Genomic DNA, 25,033 nt, shown 5'->3' with positions numbered 1-25,033 from the left:
CACTGGGAATGTATCCTAGAATACTGCCTGGAGTACTAGGAAAAGGAAGGTAAAAGATTTGGATTACTTGTACTTTTCTAGTGAAGTCTTTCCTCCACAATACAATAGCATTGTTAAGATACAGTTAGAAGAAGAAACCAGCGTGCCAGCCTATCAAAGAAAACAGGGTTGGTAGGTAGGGACTAGCAACTGTATTATTACTTACAAATATTTATGGTGAACCATGAAAATATCTTCATAATTAACTAGTTAAGACTGGTTAAACATTCCAATATAGACAGTAAGAGTGGGATTCATCTGTCCAGATGTAGCATCTGCATGTAGGTGGCTACCTCTGAGCTAGTCCCTCAGTGCTTCCTTTGTAGGCAGTGGAGAGAGAGAGTAATTTCCAGAGGTCTCAGACTAAGGTAGCGGTCAGTAACTAGTCTGATTAATTGCATTGTAGGAATCTCTTTCTCTCCATCAACTATAAGGGAAGCCTTAACAACGACTCCATATTTGGATGTCCATGTTATAGGTATCTAAAACTGATGAGAATTCTTCCTCCCAACTGCCAAGTCCAGGCAATTACTATTTAATAAATCTACTATAAAAATATCAGATTAACAAGTTGTAGTTCCTAAGAAATTATTATTTGCTTTCTGGTCATTATGATTCATGTATGTGAGCAAAATGAATACTTAGAATTTTAATTCAGTCTTTCAAATTTGCCTCTATGTTTTTCTATTGGCCAACATGATGACTGGTAATTTCACAGGCTATTTCTGTAACATAGAATTGTCTGGAAATGTTATCACACTTGTCTTTTTGTTGTGATGACTTAGCAATCCAGAGGAGAAACAGCCCTCTGGTATAAGGGGCTTAAAGAGAGAACAAGAGCAAAGGAGAATAAGATTTGTTGGGTAAAACTGTGTTCTCTAATGATACGTTGGACATCCAATACTAAATAATAAAATGGGATTCTGGGGAGACCTGAGTTTCTGCTGAACCATAGATAATGTTGTGAACTACAGAAGTAAAAAAAACACATGGAAAGCTGTTGCCTTCTGAAATTTCAGCATGTATTTTGTTAGCTGTGATTTTAAATGTATTTAAATGTAACAAATGTTTGAAGTCTAGGTAACATAGAAATGATGGCCCACATCAATAATCCGTTCCTTCCATCCTACTTTACTAATGCCCTTCAGTGTTAGTGAAAAGCAACAGTTGAGAGAGAAGAGTATTTTCTCTGTAGCTTTCATTTCAAGGGTTAAATTGTGTGCTTGATTACACTAGCATAAAGCTAAAATAACTTAAATTGCTAATATGTATCAACTCCAGATTTAATAAGAGAATAAATAAAAGCTGATTTTAGCCCTTCTCTGTCATGTTGTGTATTCCACATACCTTAAATCGCCAGGGGACTTTGAGAAGAGAATCAGTTTTAGTTGTTTTGGATCAGTCTAGTTTTTCCCTTTTGTGATTATTCTTTCATCAATATGGTAGCTGAAATCTGGACTTCTTAATCACCACTTTTGGATTCTGGAAAGTTTAATAAAAATGTGAATTTTGAATATAACATACAAAGTATAAGTCAAATTCTCCTCTCAAGTAGACTGAAGGGAATCTGTTGTAACTATTAATGGATGTGGATTTATTCTGGATAGTCTGGGGATCACAAGGAACAAAACTTAGCCTTGTTTTTTAATAGAAATAGGACAGATTTTCTCACCAAGTATAAATAATACAATTGTATCTAAGTATGCCAATATTTTGATATTGAAGGGCTTTGGTTTAAAATTTCTCTTAGATAAAATAAAATAGTTAATTGCTTGTGTAGTAAGCTGTTACTGCTGAAGGTGGGTAATGTCAACCTTAACAGCATTTGTGGGAATAACACTACAACTTTCTCAGTAAAAAGAATATGATTAAAATCACTGATAATTCACAAATTAGATTTTGCGATGCAAGTAGAGAGTTACTGAATTTGTCATTGAGACTGTGACCTCACTGAAATCAGCTATAAAACTGTTCAACATCGTTGTTCCTAGAGGGCATGGGAGAACCTGATCAGTGAAACTATGCATGCTCGTATTGAACCTGGGCGCTCTCCCAGTGAAATTAGTGACAAAACTCCCAATGACTCCTGTGAAAGCAGGACCAAAATGTTAACCAGAAATAGTCAGATTCAACTCTCATATTCAGCTACATAAATATGGAAAATTTCTCCTGAAATAAGTGGAATTACTGTGATTTAACCCAAAGGAATTGAGAGTATTTTTCTTTCATTAATGGGGGGGAGAGAGAAAAAGACATAATTCCCTTGTATTGCCTCACCACTGTGTATCAACCAAGACACTATCTGCTGTCAAAATCCTTATCTGCTTAAGCTGGAGAGGAAGAGCTGACTTCACCATTTAAGGATTTAAGCTTTTATTGTCTACTGAATTTTCTGTTATCCTTATCCCTCTACTTATCCCCTTCCCCACCGCTCAGCAGGTAGATGCCTTAAGAAGAAGGGACAAATTGCTGTTTTCTGGTTCTGTCTAGGTTTCTTAAAATTTAACATACCTTATTCCATCAATGTGTAATCTGAACCGAGACAATGAGAACACTTTCAATTCAGTCCTTCAAAACTACCTGGCTGGTTATTTTTAGGTTATCATAGTCAAATTCAAAGCCAAGACCTGTAGCTGAAACAGTGAGCTGTACTGAACGGTTACTAAATTCAAGGTAATACCTCCAGAAGAGTCAATCAACTCCGTTCACCAGTGGTCAATGAAGTGACAAGCACATAATCCTCAGAGGGGGTGTAGCATTCTTTATGTAGCATGCAGAGTTTATTGATCTCTGTAAGGACCATTGTCAGAATGAAATCTCCATGGCCTTACAAGAATTAATCTGCTTTTCTTTCCTTACAAGCATGCATATGCACACAGAAGTGGGATTCTTTGAAAATGCAAGTCAGTGCTTTGGTAATGGGCAATATCATGAGATTTTCTGCTAAATATGCCATATAACTAAGATGTTTTCTTTTGATCGCACCCATCACTAGCTTCTTGAAGACTGGAACTTCATTCTTCTGTACACATAGGCCTATCCTGTAATCATGTCCTCTATCCAAGGGCAGGGTTCTGTGCTTTTTGCATGACAGCTTCCAACTGAATGATTTGATGGAGACAGCCAAGTTAATGGCAAAAAGCTCTCTCTTCTGCAGAGCTGTATCTCTTCAGCTAGCACATATGTGCCCTGTTGAAGAAAAGCCACTATTTCTGCCTACAACAGCATCTAAGCCATCAGCTCAAACTTCAAATGTCTATATCCATAAAGTCAGAAACAATTTCCCCTAAGGAAATACAAAATACACATTCATTTTAGTTCTTTGTGATCCCCAAGTAGATGTTCACAGTACCGTGTTTTTCTACCTGACCTGCTGTTGTAACCTTTGTAGATGAAATTTTGACAGCCACCCGAAGGGTGTGACCCACAATGGCACAAAATACAGAGCCAGAATAAAAATCAAATTGTGGGTGTAAGAATATCAGTAAATGGATATAAAGAAGTGCTGAATAGAAGACTAGTGAATTTTTCTCAAATCTTGCCCAGGAAAATGTTGTTGAGATATGTCAGTAGCCTCCAGAATAAATACTGCAAGAACACATGTTAAACAGCTTCTACAGTGAAACAGCCAAAACCAGAGCAGATCAGTACTATTAGCAGAAATTAAACTGACATACATTTGTCTGTAGCGCTCTCAGCTAACATTGAAGGGTTGGGGTTTTTTGTGTATGAATCACTCACCAAAAATGCAAATGCAAAGGTACCAAAAAACTTGTGGCTCACAACTGCAGGTGGGAGCCGTCCACAGGTGCAGATGAATACAACAAAACCTCCCCATTCCTTCACATGCATGAGCACACACGAAGAGGTAGAAGCATCCAAGCTCTGCAGAGCCATACACCCTTAGAGTGAGCAGATGTGACTGTTACAGGGAGGATTTATTACAGAAATTCAGCAGCTAGGAGCCTTTTCTGATGGAACGTTAGCCAGTCTGCATTTCCCTGGGAGGAGGTGCTACATAGCGTGGAGGTTCTTCTCCCAACAGGCGGAATCTAATGGATTATCTTTCTGAATCATTAAGAGAACGCAACGGATCTTAGTAACGCTCAGGTATTGGATATTAATGGGTTACAATCCAGGCGAGGAAAGGGAGATGACTTAATTTTGTGAAAAAGGGATCAAGCTGAAGCAGCAACTGATAGAAGGCCAGTATCCCTTGAGAAGGTCATTTTCACTGTATCAGCAGCCTGCCTCCCCTTACTATTTTTTCTCCACACACAGCGAAATATTTCTACCTCACAGTGACATTCATCTTTTCTTTCATCTGGCAAAAGCATAGCTATTGTTTTAAAATGACATCTTTTTCTTCCTGCTTTATAAGTCCCTCTTTATTTTGGAAATACACGGAGAGGGGAATGTTCATCGCTAAACTGATTTAAGAGAGCAAGAAATGCAGATTATTTCACTCACCTCTTCGGCACCAGGCAGGCAGGCAGCCTCCACCTCCTCAATCCATCCGTACGAACGCTCGCATCCACTGACGCTTCTCTCTGCTTTGGCCCTTTTTCACATCAGCATCTATGGTTCGCAGCGCGCAGACACACCGCGACTGCAGACACTAGCCCCGCAGCCCAGGCAGGGGAGAAAACCTGCCCTTTCTCATTTTCTCGCTAGAGAGTAAAATTTTTAAAACGGGGTTTTGTAAAGGCGGGAGTGGAAACACTTGTCCGGCGGCCCCCCGCGGGAGACAGGGAGGTGCTCAGCGATCTCAGCAGGAAGCCGGGGCAGGGGGAGCGCGGGGCTGGCTCCGGAGGAGGAGTCGGAGGCTGCCAGCCCGTTTCCAGGCCAACGGCGGGGGGTACCGCGGGCGGGGAAGCGGCGGCGCGGCCGGCGGGCGGCTCCCGGGGCCGGCGGCGGCTCCCGCCCGGGGGGCGAAGGGCCCTGCAGCCCCCGCCCCGCTCTCCCGGAGGCTCCGTGGCGCACAAGGAGCTAAGTGTTGACGAGTGGGTTTGTGGTTTTTTCCCTCGCCTTGTGCGCTGTATTGCACTCACGCATTACATAATGTGCATGCACATACGTGCTCCGTTTCCTTGTGTTGCAGGCTTTGCCTAGCTGCACAAATGCATTTATCGTCTTGGATTTATTTAGCGGTTCAATGTTTTCTGCAGTAGCGCAGTTCATGACTCTGTCAGGATTATTATTTTTATGATTAATTTTACACTGTATAGTTTAGGGGACGGATGAAGTAGAGGGAACAAGTCACATACATGTTAGGATGATGCAATCAAGGGTAAAGGCAGAAAAAACAGTTTATTTAGTTACAGAGAATTTATCTACTGTTCGCATTCCACTTTTTCCATCATTCAGCTGCTCTCAGTACTGTGTATATGTTTTCTTCTGCTTTTCCCTTTCTGCCTTTCTCTTTTCCTGTCCGTTGCATTTGTGTATGTGTGACTTAGTACAGCTTTTTTAAAGTAATGATTAGTGTAATTTTCTTTTTGTCTCATTAATGGATTTATGCTATTTGTATTTTACAAATTTTTCTAGTGTCTTCTTCCTTTTAGCCACACTACAATACTAGTTGCATTGTTGAATCTGCAGCCCTGATCAAATAGCTATGATTTCTCCCTACACTGCTAATTTTATAAACATAATTTGTTACTGATACACTTCTGCTGGAGCTAGCAATAGAGTCTTTGAGACATAGAGAGAATGCAGGTATTTTTCCCCCAATAAGGCTAACATAATACAATGCAGAAAGCATCTGAATCCTGTAAATAATATCACTTCCAGTACTATCAGCAGAGCTGTAGCGTCAATTAATTATAATAATGAAATATTTTAGTGTAAAACACAATGTAGCAACATTATTTTTCTTGCACAGAAATAAGAGCCATGAATCAGTATACCATGTGAGGGAAATTTTCCTATAAGTAATGAATCTTAGGCCTTGCTCACACTAGAAGAGTTTGCCAGTACATCTAGACTGGCAAAGTTGTTCTGGTAAACTCCTAGCATTTAAAAAAGAAATGTCATATACATAACTTGCCTTGTTCTCCCAACAAAATGATAAAATTCAGATCATAAATTTGCCCTGCTTTAATAAAAAAGATAATCTCTACAGTTTTATTTTGAAATTCTAGCTTTCGGTATATATGCACATATGTCTTTTGGTGCATTTATATGATCAGATAGTGGTCAATTTTAAAATTGTAATAGTGTTTTGTTTTTCAAATGTACTCTTTACTTGCAGTTGCATAAATCCCTGGTATAGTTATGTTGGCAAGGGAATAGAATAAAAAATTGTATCTGTGGTAACTGACTGAGTAGTCTAGATAATAGGATAAAAGAACAATAACAAGGTGTACAGGTTTAATCTGCTATTCCATAAAGAACAAGTAGTTACTATAGAAACTGTCACATTAAATGTATCTTCAGTATAGTACTTTATATGTGAGAAAAAGCATCTTCCACACATTAACCAACTTTGGCAGAAATAACAGCATCAACTACCATCATCCTGTGTAGGAAGATCATCGTTCACATGCTCTCTACAGATTTCATCACTTTGAGGTATTTTCAATTGATATAACAAAATGCTTGCTTTCTTGCAGTTTTGAGGGAGGCACCTAACTGTAGATCAAATTTTGTCAGTGAAGGAATTACGAGCATGCAGTATGTGAGTAATGGAACAGGTCTTTCTCTGAGAAGTTTAGGTGTTATTATTTCAACACCACAGTATGGGAGCTTGCTGTTGATTAATGGCAGAGTTAAAACCCAACTCATCCGAAAAATAAATCAGCAGATATGTCTAAGTTTTCTTCAATCTCAACTTGTCCTGCATCCAGAAATTCTCAATTAGGGCCTTTCAGCATGAATTGATTGGACTACGTGCAGCTAAGCTCCCACAGGAATTTAAAGAGAAATATATGTCTTAAAATAGCATATACAGGTGATTAAATGCCAAAGTCAAATGGCATATAAAAACATAGTTCTTTAGCTCAGTACTCTAAATGGTCTTTGTATATGGGTAGACTGAATACACACAAATACATATCGAAAGTGAATAGTTTGCATTACTTTTTTTGCTTGGAAATAGTAAACAATAATTTGAGAGAATTGCGATGAACTGTTTTTTCCCATATCAGAGCAGGTTTTATTTTGAAGGGAGTACCTTTTGACTGTTGATGAGCACAGCTTACTGGAACCCTTAACTGCACAAGTTTCACTCAACTTGCCAGTGCCATTCATTGACCAAAAGCCAAATCCTTGCCTGTTTACTGTTGCTTTCTGTTTGGGATCAATCAAAATAGATGCATTCATACATGTTTAGTTTGAAGACAATAATGCTAAACCAGAAATGTGCTCTTAAGTGGAAAATCCCATAGGGATTTTTCTAATCAATTACCCTTTATTATACCATGACAACATCAAAATATTTATATGCACACATGCAATGTTCTTGGTGAATGTACATCTCCAAATGATAGAGGGTAAATTGAGAGGCCACATCTGGTCTGTAATAAAAATATAATAAAAGACATTTTGTGTTTCATTCAATTTTCTACCAAACACCCTCTTTTTAACAAGCAATTGTAGATCTGGGTTAGATATTTATAGACGGGTCTGTGATTCTCTTTGAGCATGAAGAACTGAACAGAACATTTAGAGAAGAATAAAAAGGCTGTATGTTTCTTTTTAACCATTTTTCTCACGTGGAAGAGTTTAAAATAGCATCAAGTACAGATGACTGGGATCTGATATTTATAACTATCTGGCATATTGTTGCTTTGTACCAGTGACTGGTGGGGAAAAAAAATCATGAATGCACCTTCCAGCAGGTGGTATCAGCCTGACCTCATTTGGCTTTATCATTTAGGATGAAAATTCACTTTTTACCAGGATTTCACCCTTTTATCTTCTTCTCACACCTTTCAAGTAACTGAGGGTTTCCCTTAATATCAACTGTTTACTCTTCCTATGAGGTCAAATCATGGGAGATATTTGAGAATGTGAACCCAGATAAGGAGTTACAGCTAATACCTCAATCAACTAAAGAGAAGGACGCCTCTAGTTCTTCAACAGAGGAGAAAGAAAAAAGAAAAAAACCAACCACACCCTAAAAATGTTAAGCGCCTTACATACATTCCTTCATGGTTTTATTTTGTACCTGCTGTATTTGCAGCTCACAGTCATTGGCTCAACTGCTGAGTCAGCAATTGCCACTGAAGCCAAGTTCAGAAAAACAATCATTAAATCCAGCAGCTGGTAGACAGCTGTTTGGAGGCTTACCTAGAGCCCTGGAAGATACACTGGCTTTCCTGTCCAGTTAATTTTACGTAGCAGTCCTCACTTATCCTAAGCTTTGTGATGGATACATGGACCCCGATTCCTTCAGAGCCCCCATGGGAAGAAAGCTACAGACATAGATACCATGAAATAAGGTGAAGGAATGTAGTTCTTTGTAAAGGACCCATCTTCCAAGGCTGCATTATTATGTTTTTTAAAAAAATTTAAAAAAAAAAGGAGAATTAGAGTATTGTTTCCTCATTCTTCACTATTAAGGGCAAAGGAATGGGGAAGACAAAACAAAACAAAAACCCCTCAAACTTTAACCCAAAAAGAAAGTGGGGATCATTTAGTGAAGTATACAACAAAAGATCTGTGAAGTGTGAACAACTGACAAAATCACTTGAGATCAAAATATGTAGGTTCTTTGGGAATTATTCCCAAGGAGATGCAATTAAACAAGGCCAGGAATTTTTTGAAACCAAAGCTTTTAAACCAAAAACTACCAGCTTCAGATCTCCTAGTAAAGTGGTCTGAGCAACAGGCTAATGGTCACTCTTGGGATACCCTCTTCCCTCCTGCAGTCTTCCTGTTTGAAGGTTTTCTACTTTGTAAGAATGATTAAATATTCATTGAAGCAGTGATGAAAGTAGGTCTCTCCCACTTGAGGATACAGGTCGGCATTTCAGGTTTTGTTTAATTTTTGCAATAACAAACAAACAAAAGGAAGAAATTTATTGATTTAAAATATTTTTGTTTTGTCACTGATGTTCTTGCCAGCTGAAGAAGTATCAAATTGGGGCCTCAAAATAATTATATATATTTTTAATAGGTACTTAGAAAAAAACATTATAATTGGATTTCACATTTCCTTGTATCCTTTATACATGATAATTCTACTTCATGTAGGAACCATGAGATATAGCTACAATTTCAGCAAGCACTATTATTTGTCCCTTTTATTACCTTGTCATGTCTGATTAACAGCAATAAGAAATTGGTAGTTTAAAAAAAAAGACTGAAAATTTTGTTTGAGGACACAAATGTAATTCTGGGAAGCTATGGAAGAAGAGCTGGGGACATTCAGGTAGCTTTACTGTGGGGACTTTAGATGCCAGAGCAGTTCTGTAAAAATTTGGAATACCGCAGTCAGGTCTAAGTAATTAGTTTAGATAATTGTACACCTATTCCATGTCAGGCCTGTGGCTAATTTTATATTTACATAAACAATTAAGATATTACATACATACATCTACCAACCGGTGGTCATTTATGAAGTACAATGTAGATACACAAAGTGGTAGCTTTAGCCAATTATGACTAATCGCTACCTCTTTCGTGAAGCATTTTTAGACAGAGGGGTGAAAAATTGTACAAAAGACTGTTTGGTCTATGACTACATTAGTGATAAACTAACAGAAAATTGCACAAATGTGACTGCTGGTTTCTGTGATTTACCACTCCTCTTCTTTAAAAGTTTTTGCTCTGTCAATGACATACACAAGATCAATTCAAATAACAAATGGAAGTGACTTAAGCAATTCAACCTCCAGACATAAGTCTCTAAGACCATTTTCAGCTTTCAAGTGTATCATGTCTGGCCTCCTAGAAATGTCCAAGTGTCCTGTAGGTCTTAAGTCATACCTGACAGTCCCAAGCGATACCTCCGATACTAAAATTATATTAGAAAGCTACATTTAGCCATCTGAATCACTTTCTTACTAACTGGGTGATGGAATCAATGAAATGGGTGAAGCACATTATGCTAACTTTATCTAACAAATGAACTGAATATATTGATAAACACTTCATGAAATCTTTCAGTTAATGTAGTTTTGAGACTTACTTATAACGATGTTATTTTTAAAAGCATATTAAAATGGCAGTAATTTCTATCAACTGATGAAATAGTTTCTGGTATCTTATAATTGTTGCAAATATGGTTCTCCGTTTAACAGTGTTTTGAATACTCTCTATATAATGTTCTTAAAGATAAGCATATTAGTAGCACTGTTGAAGCACCTATGCTTAATCTGGCATGTTTACAGAAACTAGACCTAATATTTTAGTCCAGGTTAAGTAACAGGTTCATTTCACTGTAGCTGTGGTCCTACTGCACTAGTTGTTTTACAAATAAATGATAAAAAAAGGTCTTTTTACAAGAATACCTTCATTCATTCACTTCGAGAGCCTCATTCAGGAATGCGGCTCTAATCAGAAAATATGTATATTGTTAAGACATGCGCCTATTTGTGATAGATTCCTTTCAGCCAACATCTGTAATTTACAGCTCACTGGAGGAGTAAGGCTCTCAACCGAAGAGCAACATTTACTGGGGAGGCACCTCAGAAAACAAACCCTCAAAGCAACCCACACCTTGGCAGTCTTGTATTCAATTAAGATTTAGGAATTTTTCACTGCTGGAAATAAAATATAGACTAAAAAATACTGGAAAGCACTATTGTAGAACCTCATTCAGAACAGAATGCAATTTTCATTGAGTAGTATAAGTAGTTTTCCTTAAGCACATGGCTTCCCATGGAAGACATGGAATCTGCAAAGTAGCAGGTCTGAGTGGGAAGTGGAGAATCAGTCTGCCTTTCCATACAGCTCCACTCATGTCGGGCAGCCATCTGGGCCTGTGGTTCTAATCAAGATGTGCTGCTTCTACTCTCATTTCAAACGAAATTGCCAAGCCAGACCATCTGAAGCAGAAAAGGATTTCACTCTCGTATAGTACCGTATACTTCTTTTACTAGAGGCTTTATCAGTTCTAACCATTCAGTTGTGCTTTTCTTGACACCAGTGTAAGCAGTGTGAACTGTAGGATAAAACTGACTTACTGCAACTTTGCTGGCATGCTAGATCGGCAAATACAAGCAGTGGATTTGTCAACACCACAATTTCTCCAGTTTCTTCTTCTTTGAAATTTCTATCAGGTCATTTTTTAAAGTAACAAAAAAACCCACAACCCTCTCCCACCCTTCTAACAATGAAGAAAATGTAAAAAAGAAGTGCTTATACAATGAGACTGAATTAATATTCCCTTTAACCTCCTCCTATTGTCTTCTACCACTATTTGCAGTCTTTCAGTCTGTTCAATTTTCAGTCTGTGCAATGTTTCATATATTCAAAGCAAGTTTATGTTAATTTTTGAGATTAAATTCCTCAGTATCCAACACATAATTAATTCTAGATATTTTGTTCCTTTAAGCCTCTCATTTTTATTTATTTTTAGACAGTAGTATAATCAAATCTGTGTAGGAAACTTTCATATACCTCTGTTTCTGATTGATTGTAATTCAGTTATACTATAGAAGTTCAGAGAATATTTTCACTGGATTAATTATATATTTCTCCTAAGGAACAAAACTGACAAAATCACTGCTCTTTTTATGTCTGAGCATATGTGAGGCTAATTCACTAGTTGCAAAAGGTGAATGTTAAAGATAACCAAAATGTTATAGTGGTCATTTTGCTATGTAATGCCATTTTGTAACGCAGAATTCCAGTTGCAGAGACATAGACTTACCGAAACAGAAATTTAAGATGGTTAACAAAACTATTTCTTAAACTTCATTCATGTTGCTTTAATTTTTTGGCCTTCTGCCCTGAAAGAGGAAAAGGTTTTTTAAAAAATCTATTCTCTCAGCAGAATGTCTGAAAACTGAAAACTTGCAATTGTGCATTTCTCTCACATTAAGGGCTTGTAAGGCAGTTGGACTTAAAAGTTTAAAACCATTTTTATTAGTGTAAAACATTGCCACAGTCCCCTGAAGGATATCTTTCTGAACGGTCAGGCATTTTTAGACACCACAGTAATGTGATTAATACCAAGACTTATCCGCAACTCTGAGGAAGCTGTCTGCTCTCATACAGCTTCCCACAGAGGAAGCTTCCCTCGTCACATCGAGCCTCCAGCCTAGCCCACCTCCCTGTTCGTCTTTCCTGTTAAATCAGGGGAGAGCCTGTGGGTCTACAGTGGGCAGGAGGGTTAACAGCCTGCAGCCTTCCCCTCTGAGCATGGTACTCTTGCTGGTGAGTTGTGGTCACCAGCTGAGCAACAGCACGTAGGGAATGTGATGGTAAACTGGCTCAACGATTTCTCAACTGTTCAACTGACCCGAAGAATTACTTTAAACAACTTTTTGCCTCTTCCCTTCCCATCCACTCCTTTTGCCCTGTCCAGCTAGACAATAATCTGTGTAGGAAATGAGCTGTCTCTCACGCATCTTTACCACAAGCTTCTGTGACAGAGCAGACCTTCTTTCTCCATAGGAATCTCTAACATTTACTATAAAGTAAGTAATAATCATATGAAAGTTTATCAAACTGAAAGTCGTGTTCACCTTACAGTATCAATTTCTCTGTGACTGAAATTTGCTATAGTAATTGTTAACACTTTCTACACTCTTGATGTACATGCTTACTATAAAGTCCAATATTTAAGTTAGTGTTTGTGAATGTGCCAGTCCAGGTTCTCTTCTGAACATATTCTCTATGTTACGCACACTAAATTCACCATTTTCTGTGAATGCTGTATGTCACAACAGGTACTTGTGGAAGCAGAATGTCAGCAGAGTCTCTTATGGTTAAGGGCTGCACTGGTCCCTTTTAGTCTCATCCTGTAGCTACATGTCTCCATTACTGACCAGGAGAAAAAAAAAGACAAATTTTCACCTGGAAAATCTGAAGTGTGGGGTAGCAACTCAGTGGCTGAGGCTCAGCTTTTTGGGAGTAGTTATCTCAAGGCTTTAATTTTCTCTAGAGTAACTGATCTGAGGACTTTGGCACAAGTAGTACATATGTCAGATTGTTTTCCTTCCTTCATGCATTTTGGCAAAGACTTCCCTGTGGAGGAAATTAATAAATTTCAGGATGACATTTCCTTCTTCATCCAAAAGAACAAGAAAAAAAAAAACCCTCTGGGTTATTTTAAGTCTTTAATTCTCACGATTTTTAAAAAACTTTCCCTGAATAAAGGAAAGGTACTTTGTCAGAGAAATAAAAGCCAAGAAATTTCCTAATTTGTGTGACCAATATGCATGCAAGATCAGTTGAATGCATGTTATACATATTCACATGCATTCACTCACTTAGGTATATAGGATGATCATGAGTGCATCTATATGTTAAGTAAGTTACAAATTTAGAAAACTTAAAGAAGATTAATTATATGTGAAGTGCAAGCAGCTAGAGTTCTGAAGGGCAAAATAAAAACACTATAGAAGATATCCATGTTTATACTTCAATGTGCAATCAGAGATCAACAATTAGAGCTAGGAAAAAAAATGTATAAGCCAACATTACTTTGTTGCTTCTATTTTACCTTCATTTTGATTGTTTGCTGTCTTGTATATGCTAATGTATGAATACAGTTTTATTAAAAGAAGGAAAAGTTGCTTTCATTTTGGAGACTACCTTCTGACGCCATGTGAATGACCAGCAATCCACAGTTCATTGATTATGCACTAATACAACAGAGAGCATCTTTCATTATTTCCACCATAGTGGTTTTGGTGATTTTACACCAAAGGATCTGACACCGACATCAGTCACAAGTAGGGTACTTGTCTTGGTCAATTGATCTTACCCTGTAGATAATTCTTGTACAAAAACAGAATCCAAGATTTATTTTTCAGTTTGGAAACTGTCTCTGCGTGAAACACAATTCTACTCTGTCTAAATCATGCCCAGGGTTTCTAGAGATGCTGTGATAAAAGACATTCTGTAGATCAGAATTTTTAAGTTCTTCAGATATTAGTCCTCTTTTCATAGGGCATAAATTATTTAGATGGTTAAACCCATTGCTTTCAAGTAGAAGGTCACAAGCAGACTTATTTATTACCGAAGTTACTATTTTTTAAAAAAAAGTTAATCTGTTTCTTGACTTTCTAAATTATAATAGAAAAGCTAATGCAGATATACTAGTTGTAGTTTCTGTGTTAATTATTTTCAATGGTGGTTTGAGATTATGATTTCACACATGCTAAAGCCTTAGTATTGGAAAAATTCTCAGTGGCTTCAAAAGCAGATCCCATAATGCTTTTATAAAGTTTACGGCTATTGTACTTTTAGTGAGGACATGACAGACGCTACTATTGAGGTTGTGATTTTATACCCGGTAAATCCCTAGGGCTGTCATAAGATAAATTAATTTAGCCAATGCACAGATTTGAAAAGGTTTGAAGTAGAATTGTTTACCATTTCTAGTCTGATACCAATATCTACAGTGTTTTCCTCAATTCTTTTATTATCCTAGTAGCTCTTCAGTTCATTTAAACAGTGACTTTCCACCTCTCAGTCCTTTAAGATAAGAGATACTCTTTGTCTCTAGGCATAGGCATCCTTTGGGACACTACTGTTTATTCCTGTTAAATTATTATTGAAAGATGGAGAATTATTGTTGCAAAGAAGAGGAAAATATTCTGACTTTCAAAGATGTCAACAGAATTTTCCTCTTCAGTTAGGAGACTTGATAAAGCTGACAGGGTATAGGCAGGTGAGTTCTATTTCATTTAATGTGGTCTACCTCTTGCTCCAAACTTACTGGAAAGAAATTTCAGTCCAGTTTTATAGTAGTATTATATTTAATCTTCTCCCTGACACAGCCTTAATGCTGGCAGCGCTGAGACTCAAATTGCTGAATCTTAACGTTAAATTAGCTACTACAGGGTTCTCAAACTATGCTCTTGTGACTGGTGACTCAGAAATCTTCTCAGGAAGTCTAAAGAATATTTTTTTTTTCCAATTTAAACAGTAGTGAGCAAGGAGTTATTAAGGAAGGTGTGCTGGGGAAGGATCTGCTGTGGTCATCTTGTCAGTCAGAAAGGAAACATTATACAACCACTGCATTTTTAAATGTATATAATATGTGCTAGCACTCACTAATAAACACTTTGTTACCTCTAAAATGGTGCTAAACTATTGCAATGCTAGCAAGAGAGCTGCTAGGTCTAGAAATTTTGTCAGGATCATTTGGCTTCTCACAGTTAGTGAGCTTCCATCCTGGGATTTCACAGCTGCTGTGTACCAGACGTGTTGATAGCACACCATGATGCTAGGCAGCATTTTTCCTTCCAATTGTGTCTGTCTCTGCTTTTCTTTTCCTTGTGTGCCCCTTCCTAAGTAGAAATGCTGTTACTAAGCATTACAAATAGTTATGTGAACATTGCAAAGGGACATCTGAGGTGTTAACAAAACATTCACATTATACAGTGTCTGTGTTTACATATTATTTTATTATGTTATACACTACACTATACTTCACTTTGTGGCGACGCATGAGGCACATGCTTAGTACTAAAACAAATATTTAAATGGCTTTGAGTTGAAAACCAACATTTGTAAGGAAAAAGATTTGTAATGTGATTTAATTGATTTATGTAATTGAAAATGAAAACAAAACACCACTGTTATGTACTATAAATGACTCCTTTGTCTTCTACAAAATTTAATTTGTTTACATGCTCTACACCCATACTGAGAGAACAGAATAAATGGCAACTCCTCTTTGGGCCTATTTGAAGAAAGAGTCAGGGAAGGGAGGATGAGAGTGGCCAGAGGGTTATGAGAAGGAAGAAATGAGTGCTCAGCTAAAAAGCAGCCCAAGGGAAGATTACAAGTTCTCAGAAAAACAGATCAATGATGATGTTAACTATGCAGCTGCAGGGCAGTATTTTAATGAAAAGTCAAGATCCTGAGGATGCCACCGCATTTTTCAGTATAGGACTACTAGAAACACCAGCTTACCTTCCCCTCCTACTGCTTGCTCAGCAAGATGCAAGGATCTGAGACTGCTCTGATTTACAAGTAACTCTCAAACAACTTTCCACTGATTTTGTCTCCTCCCTTTTCCCTTTTACCTCCCTAGACCTTTCACCCTTTGGTTCCCTTGGGAAAATCATGACGAATTTCCACCTGGAAATTTCAATCTCAATGTTAGGTAGTCTCTTTTTGTTGTTGTTGATGGCCTTTCCTCTCCACCCTCTTTCTCTTCACCACATTGAAACTTTTGACAAGGTCGAACAATTCATCTTTGTTTCTATATTTATATCTGGGAAGCTCCCTTTGGTAGCATGACAGCATTTCAGATAGGACAGCTTGACAAAAACAGTAGATAAGAAAGCTCTTGGTACAGATACCTGGCCTGGTAAAACAAAACAAAACATATTTTAAAAAAATGAAAACAGCCTGAGTGTTCATACAAAATAAGTACCCGATAGCTACACGGGGATTTCTGACCACAGAATAAATACTACTTAATGGCTCCACAAAATAAAAGCTGTCCTAAACAACACTCTGTACATTATCTTGCCAGCTTATTGAAACAGAAAGACATAAAGTGGCTTTGTTGTACATTTCGCACTCGGGACTGCAGTGCAATAGTAAAGGCTAGCACCAAAAGATGACATGAAGTGCAAATGCAACGCATGAGGGATGACCGAGTCTAAGAAAGTCAATAAATATTAACTGGAAGGAATAAACTCAAGGGCCAATGAAAGCCGTCCTGTCTAGTTGAATGTATTGGTTGAATATATTAGAAGATAAGTGAAAGACACAGACACAAAGAAGTGAAACCTGAATGCTGATTGTACTTACTGGCAATATGATAAGAAAGTGATCACGAGAACTGAAATAAGTTAGCAAGGAAGTCCTGAAAAAGAGGGAATTGCAGGAAACTAAAAACAGAAATGAAGATGGTGGGTTAAAAAATGGCTGTTAAGTATTCGAAAGCAACTGCAAAAAACAGTAATGGAAACCTGTCTGGGAAAGAAAAAAGTACATCTACCAGCATGAGAAAGGTAGAGAGAATGCTATAGTAATAGTTGTTACAGAAAGGTGGAAAGTTAAATTAAAGGAAGCAATGGTTTCTCTGGGCTCAAGCCAGAATGCTGACTACTCTGTCCAAGAACAAGTGTTTGCTTATGAAATGATATGATGAAATGCTTATGGTGTGACACTATCCCAAGGAAGATTGGTATCAATGTCAATTAAAGCTACACAAAGGCTCTGGAGGAGCATGGAGTTTAAACTTCGGTTCTTTGCTACTCTTATTTACATTTACATTTAATGTGTTATCTTACCTAGAAAGAATGAAATTACTTTAAGGTCGAGTAGTCCAGATGTGGTTTTGGCTCAAAAGTGTCACAGATCATCTTGTAAAGCAACTGTACAATAAATAGGTGCTTGCTACAGGGAATGTCAGCTTATAAGTCTATTCATTAATATCCCTCTCAAACTGTACCTCCCAAATTTTGATTTTATACTGATTTCCACAGCAACCCAGAATTTAGGAATGTACATGGTGACTGTGTGAGCAGTCTGGGTATCCCAATTTCATGCACACAGGCCATATACTTTCTTTTAATGAAAAACTTTAGGAGAAGTTTTAAAAGTTGACTTTGAAAAAAATCTTTCATAGGCTATTTCAAAAGACCATTGGGAAGTGTGGCTAAACCAATTCTGGATATGACTTAAAGTCAGCTGAGACTGCTTTAAGCTACTTCCATGGGAGCAGTTCGCTAGTGGGTTTCCTATTGCCTGGGACTCCATAAGGCATAGAATATTTACAGCCATATCCTTACTGTTGTCTAACCCACCCATAACCCTTCTATACCTATAACCCACAATCCAAACACCTGTAAACCTTGTCAAAGGAGTTAATGCTGGGTGATGGAGTCAGCTGTGCAAGCTTTGCCTCCTTCTCAGGGACCTCTCCGAGAGAGTCCTCCGCCAGAAAAAAAGTGCAGTTTTCCTTTGTCATATCGTTCTGTGGGGACAGTATGAATGGGCTGGAGCTGATCCTTGAGAATTTTCTTCTTTTTGTTCCTCCAGGGGACATAAATATAGGGTTGAGGGGGTTTTTTACTATGAAAATGCCAGCCCCTCCATCTAGTGATACACAGACGCCACAGCTTCAAAGATAACATTTTTTCACTTTCCTTTCCTGCTTTGCCTTTCTGGCACAAGGAGAAATCCTTTGTTTTAGAATGTTGTTAGCCTTCAAGAGTGAATTGTCTGAATCTGGTTTTCCTTATTATTTATTTGAATTCTCACAACAACTGGCCTCCAAATGTAGCACAGGTAGTAAAAGCTGTAATATCACCCCTCAGCATTTCTTTGCATTTACATTAGTAAAGTGGATCCTAACAAGTTAGTAACATAAGAAGTTATTCAATGCCAGCAAAACCTCAGAAATACGTACAACAGAATAATCCCTAGATTAGAATCATGTTTTTCACCTGATTGCCAAGTTGAGGGATTTCTCCCGTGCACTACCAAGGGCCATTAAAATCTCTTTCCCACTCGTCCTTTTATCCCTCACTGTGGAGATTCATTTGAAAATACCTTGATGACTCTTATCCACAAAACTTCTTTATCTAACCATATATGAATCACTTTGAAAGGAGCCACATTTCTCTTAGCAACCAAAGAATCAGTCTTAGCAACAAGACAGCTGGAGAATTTTGTTTTCACATAGTTACTCGTGGACAGTACGTTCTGCTTTCTGCTTTCCCATGGCACTGCTGTTTCAGTGTTGACTTAGTATTGTGTAAGAAATGGTACAAATCAGACACTTGCTCATAGTAAAGACACAATTGCAGGGCAAATGACGATCTTTCTACCTTTGATGATATTTCCTTTAGGAGATAGTGCACGAGTACAGACTGCTGGAAAGCTCAAAATTTAAAATTTTCCCCATGACAGAATTACCACAAAGAAATGTGTGAGGAAGCTGACAGTTTCCAAAACCTTGACTTCCCCCACAGAAACCATCGTGGAGAATCAAAGTATTAGCTCTAAAGGCTCACATCTCAGCATCTCTTAAGATCTGTTCATGTTGAGAACAGTTAGAAAGGCTGGATATAAGGTGACATATATATGTATTTCCCATATTTTCTTAACAAGAATAATTTTGGGAGAAATATTATAGTGGGGGAAACTGGGAACATCAGCACAATTGCCATTTTGGTCATTACCTGGGCTGATGTTTTTACAGGACTGTTGGGGAAGTTTCCTGAGGAAGCAATGCTAAGATGGCACTATGAACAGAGCACTGCTGTAGTAGTTTCCATCTCTCAATCCCACATCTGTGTAGGAAAATGAGTTACCATATGTATTTTGATCATATTAAGAAATTCAAAGTGCAGGTAGAAATAGAAAATGCACTCACACCTCATCCGTGTTCCTTCTCTGTCTCTTTCTGTAGGGGCTGTTGACATACTGCATGCCGGTTTGATTCCCTTACTTGTATTCAAATTGAAAACTGAGTCAGATGGAATCCAGGAGCTAATCCTAGATACACTCTCCAACTGTCTGCGTGTGGAGGCTTCTGAAGCTCTAGCAACTGGTGCCATTACTATCCTGAAGGAAAAACTCACACACTCATCAGTGGCCATCAGAAGCAAAGCAGCCTGGGTCCTGTTAGAAATTGGGTAAAGGAAAATAGATCTGTCTATAATGCTTAAGCTCAAGAAAATACTCATTTCATGAGTGAATCAATGTCATCAGTTTACAGTTGTGTTCCACTACACATTGAAGCTGTCACATTTCACATGTAAAGCAATATCAGCTTGAATGCACACGTAGGTAAAGACTTCTAAAAATCATAACTGCTATAAATCACTCAAGAAAGCAGATGCTGGTGAGGAAATGTCATTCCTTCTTCTTCTATTTGTCTTCAGTATCAGCAGTGAAATCAGGACTTTTTCTTGGTACAGCACTGCTGAGAAAAAATTCTTGCACGAGAAATCATGTGAAAACAAGATTCTGACCACTATGGAGGTAGGGAGAAGCTCCCTTATTTTTTTTGACAACCCCTCTCTCTCAAAAAATTAAAGGTCCTGGGAAACTTTCAATGTGATTGAGGACAGAAATAGTTTTCTGACCCAGGCTGCTATATACATCAGTGATGGATCAGAAAAAGCAATCTTTATATTAAATTTGTGTATCAAACACTGGATGAAAGGAACAACTTAAGTCCACTGTCCTGCAATCACAAAATATAATAAAAGTGCTCAACAGATGTCTAGTTTAAAAAGGTCTGCAGATCATGTAGTTTGCATACCAGTTGGCAAAAAACACTTCCTGATGTCCTATAACAAAGCAAGGTCTTATAGGAAAAGAGAGTATAGCTAAAACAAGTCACAGAAAGAAAGCAGAAATGCACCTAGAGTATGGACATCAGCTACATTCTAGGTCCCCGCGGTAGCTGGGCCATGTTAAATATTCCCCACATTAAAGGGGCTGGAAAGAGAGAAAATTGACCTGGGAAAAGAATTAATTGCGGTCTCCTAATTTAGCAGGTTTTAGAATCTGTATAGGGTTCAACAGCCAGGTTTCTAACTAAATTGCCATTAGGACCACCAGCACCCTTAATCCTACATCCCGTTACATGCTGTTGCCCATCAATCTCCAGTGTATCATAGGAAGTAAAAAAAAAATTCCAAACATCACCTAAAAATAGCCTAAAACATGGTGAAGCCCACACACATAGGTTAATATGATATCATCAGTATTGTATCACCAAGTAGATTTCACAGACACCAGGCACAAACAGACATCCCCTTTCTTTTCTTTGCGGCTGGGTAGTGGTACTTGCCATCTGTCTAACAGTCAGAACATTGTGACTCCAAAGAGAACAGAGAGGAGGACTGTGTCAGCGCTGTTGTCATGAAACGAAGGAGGGCTGCAGGAGTCCAGGCATGGGGAGAAGCTGTGGGGAGCTGCATGGTTAGCAGACGCAGCTCAAGAAAGCAACTTAACCATCTTTTCTGCACAGTACTCATCCAGAGGGAAAAAGCGTGGTATGTGAAGAAGTTATTCCTGCGCTGGTGAGCTTGTTGGAAGATACAGATCCTGAAGTCCAAGCTAGTGCAACAGGAGCACTGATGTTTGCTACTGTTAAACCTCAGGGTGAGAGACAGGGGCAGTTCTGTTGGGATACTTTCTGGAAATCCAATTCTAAGGCAACTCAGTTCCTGGTAGTTTAAAAGCTCTTCAAGAAATTATCAGATTAGGACATTTCTTTAGATCTGTCTCAAGCAACTATTGTTGCTTCCCCCATAGTGTCTAGGGGGGACAGTATATTTCACATTTCATTCACCTGAAGTAGATCAAGAAGTTATTTATCTACCCCACCTGCATCATTTCCCTCCAGAGTGCTGCTCAAGAGGGGAAATATTTTCCATGCAAGTCCAGACCACACAGAGATCCACACACCTGAAGCTACTCTGAATCACCAGTCCTCAACAGAGGAGCACTGCTTTCTGGAAACTCTTTTTGTGGTTAGAGGCAGTTTCTCTCTCACAACTAGGAGAGGAATGAATATTAATAAGGTCTGCAGTTCTCCCAAGTAGTTATATGACACTGAAAATACTAACTGCTAAATTTTCAGTGTGATGAATGAGTAATTAGACATAAAAGACTCTTAATAACAGCAGTTGTGTTCCAGTCCTCCTCTGCAACTGTCCCCCTGGCTTCCGAAGACAACACCGGAGTGGATCTCTGCATTTGAAGTGTCTTTAAAAATAAAAGAATGGGGGATGTTCTTAAAGGCATCTAACCTCCCCCCTACAAAAAAAATAGTTTATCCTATCATTCAGTGCCTCGTATATTCTTAGATAATTTGTTGCAAATGAATTAATAATGTGCAAGCCAGATAAAGTTAACTAAGAAAGATCTTTTTTCTTAAAAATAAACAGCTGGCAGCTAGCTTTGGTCTTTAAAAGAAAAGCATGTCCTACCTCTTCGCATTGCACCCTCTGAGGTGTTCAGAGCTGTAGCTGGGCAGGGAGTAGAAAGCAGCAATTCAAAAGCATGTGGATTATATGTAATAATACATTTTAAAGCCAGTTTATTTCTCTACAGGGAGATTCTCAGCCCTAGGTGCTGAAGCCATTCCACCTTTACTGAAGTTGGTTGCTGAGGAAACCAGCAAAGCCCGTCTGAGTGCAATCAAAACCCTCACCATGCTGGCTGAGCTACCAGAGGGCCGCAAGACGCTCCTAGATCATACGGATACATTTCAGCAGTGTCTGAATGATCCCTGTGAGGCAGTGAAAAGAGCTGCCAAAATTGCCATCAGTGTCATCAAATGGAAACCTTTCTGAAGACGTGATGTTTCATAGAGATCTATTGCCCTCTGTTGTTGTCTGGCTGTAAAAGTGCATGATTATATGAGACCTTCAAGAACAAAACTCTCTTCCTCCGTTACTCTGGATCATTTCCTTCTGAAAAGTCATTTGTCAACAGTTTCACATCTGTGTTGCAGGTCACAAGCAGAATAATGGGGAAAAAGAAAAGTTAGGAAGTCTAGAATTTTCCACTAGGAGTTATTTCCTGAGTTATGAAGATTTTCCTGTGATACAAGAAACCAATCCTTTTTGTTTTCTTCTCTCCTTTCCTTTTTTTTTTTTAAGTCACAGCCTATCAAACATTAATCAATAACTGATTATATTAGAAAGAAAGGTTCATAATTAACCTCTCCAGCAGTCTTGTCTATGCTGAGAAATTGACCTAATTTACATGAATTTTGCTGCAAACATTTGTTGAACATGGGATTAGAACCATCCAGAAAATCATCACAGAAAAAGCAATGGAAACATCATAGAAGGGCTTCCCCTGGTAAATTATGAAACTTTCCCAGCCTAAAATATAACCAAATGCTTCTCAGCACAGTTCTAACAAATGGAGCTGCTGACAAGACTCGCCAGCAGTGAATCTAGTGGAGATGGACGCCGCTGCCCTGGGCTAAGAGCACTTCGGCCTAACCCTGTGCCTGTGATGAGATTTATCCATGCGACACTCCAATACACCCAGCTAATGACTTCTCAAGCGGGGTTTTGGTAGCAGCCCTTGCTTTACTTTGCAGCCCCTTCCGAGCCCCACTCTTGCTGTATGTGTCAGCAGCCTCTCCCTGAGCCTTAGCTGCAGTGATTGCTCCCGTCTTCTTAAGCTGGTGAGGATCTCAACAGGCAGGTTTTCTCCTTGTGGGTGCTTGGAGCCAGGCTCAGGGCTGCCATGTGCAGTTGTCTACGCTTAGGGTGAAAGGAAAATAAGTCAGAAAGACTTTACTAGGGTAGCCCTTGGTAAAGCTCTGTTGGGGGCAGACCCCACTGCCTCTAACAGAAGAGGGGTCTGACCCCTATCTGAAATTGGTTATAGTATGGAACAAAAGTGCCTCTGTGTTTGTGCTGGTACCTGCTATTTTGTAGTTTTGTACAGGTGTAATCTATCCTTTGAGTACAAAAATTAATAAATATGATGGAAATGGAAGTGTTGGGCCAGAGCTGAGGAGTTTTACCATTGTGGCTCACTTTTGGGAGAGAAGGAGGGGGCGAGAGAAAATCTGATCCTAATGTAACAATCTAGTCCAACAGGAGTTGGACAAGATGATCTCCAGAGGTCCCTTCCAACCTTGAGTAGTCCCTGGTTAACAGCTGCCTAAGCAGAGAGATGAGGAGATAAACAGAACAGAGAACTGAAAATGTTCCCTATTTTGGAAAAATGTGTGTGGTTTTTTGTTTGTGTTGTTTTTTTTTTTTTAAACAAACCCGAAACTAACTTCATAGAATTGAGAATAACACAGAAAGTTCAAGCTGTTTGTAGAAGCAAGCCTATCCAACAAGACATAAATTGCCTGAAGGAAATAAGGGAGTTCCTGTGTTTAGAGCTGAGGGGCAGTTGAAATGGCGGGAAGTTCAGTAGCATTTTACTCACTGTGTAGTCAAGGCAGGTCACTACAGGTATGTTGCAAATTTCTCCATCTGCAGTTGCAAGTGTGTAATTTAAGAGGCATCAACAGAAGGCCTGGGCGAAGAAATAAAGCAAGGTAGCAGGACAAATCCTGGCCATTCTCAACAACCAAGAAAGGTGTCATAGTGCAGCTGACAGCTTCACAGGAAGTCCAATTGTTTTCACTCACGTTTTACTCTCACATGGTCTTTTTATATCTAGATGTTACCAAGTTGTAGCTACAAAGAAGCTGCATCATCTGTATAAAGGGGTTATTTGTCACGGCTGCTTTTCCTTTGCAGAAACTGACTGTCACACTGCAAACTGCATTACCCTTATACAAAGTGTAAACTTATTCTGTAGGAGTGATAGAAGTTAAAGTTTCTCTTCCATAACCTAACCAAAGGGTGAATTTCTTCTCCTATAAAGATGTGATTTAAAAGTATTGAGTCATTTGGATTCATTTCCTCTGGGCAGGATCTTGGAGGAAGTGTGCCTTTTAAACACACTTTACATACATAAGGCACTCATACATAATAATGTATTGATGCCAGAGTGCATCCAGTTCAATAGAAGAGAGCCAGGCAGCTTAATAACATGCTAACTGTTCAGTAAAGGGCTAGGGAACAGCAGAGAATGGCTGGCTCATCTACACTTACAAACTGCTGCAGGAAAATGCAGCACCAATGATCATTTTAGCTCAGTTCCAAACTTCTCTCAGCCTTCCCTGATAATTCAGGTATCACGCTTGCACGAGTTTGCAAACTAACTAGCTTGTTCAGATGTAGAAATAAGACCATCTAGACTGAACTGCTCTGACTAGAACAAATGTAGCTGACTTGGACCTTAAGTGCTGCATTCTGAGCATCTGCCTGATCATTGCTTTAAAGACAATATAAACTGTTTCCAAATAAGCCTTTGTATGGTATCAATGTTCTTGTCTAACATACACGCACAATACAAAAAA

The 25,033-nt window shown here is 38.6% G+C and overlaps 1 protein-coding gene across 1 annotated transcript in view; it reads left to right on the top strand.

The window, feature by feature from the left end:
- Positions 1–22,442, top strand: part of RSPH14 (radial spoke head 14 homolog) — a 104,517-nt gene extending 82,075 nt beyond the window's left edge. Inside the window, exons 4-6 of the mRNA XM_059827518.1 lie at positions 19,541–19,766; positions 21,113–21,246; positions 22,201–22,442. Of these exons, the coding sequence (XP_059683501.1) occupies positions 19,541–19,766; positions 21,113–21,246; positions 22,201–22,442 (602 nt within the window). The remainder of the gene's footprint in view (positions 1–19,540; positions 19,767–21,112; positions 21,247–22,200) is intronic.
- Positions 22,443–25,033: the final 2,591 nt, after the last annotated feature.

This window comes from Gavia stellata, chromosome 21 (genome assembly GCF_030936135.1).
Source record: "Gavia stellata isolate bGavSte3 chromosome 21, bGavSte3.hap2, whole genome shotgun sequence".
NCBI lineage: Eukaryota > Metazoa > Chordata > Aves > Gaviiformes > Gaviidae > Gavia > Gavia stellata.
The sequence above is the reverse complement of the archived record's forward strand: the minus strand, read 5'-3'. Positions and strand labels throughout refer to the sequence as shown.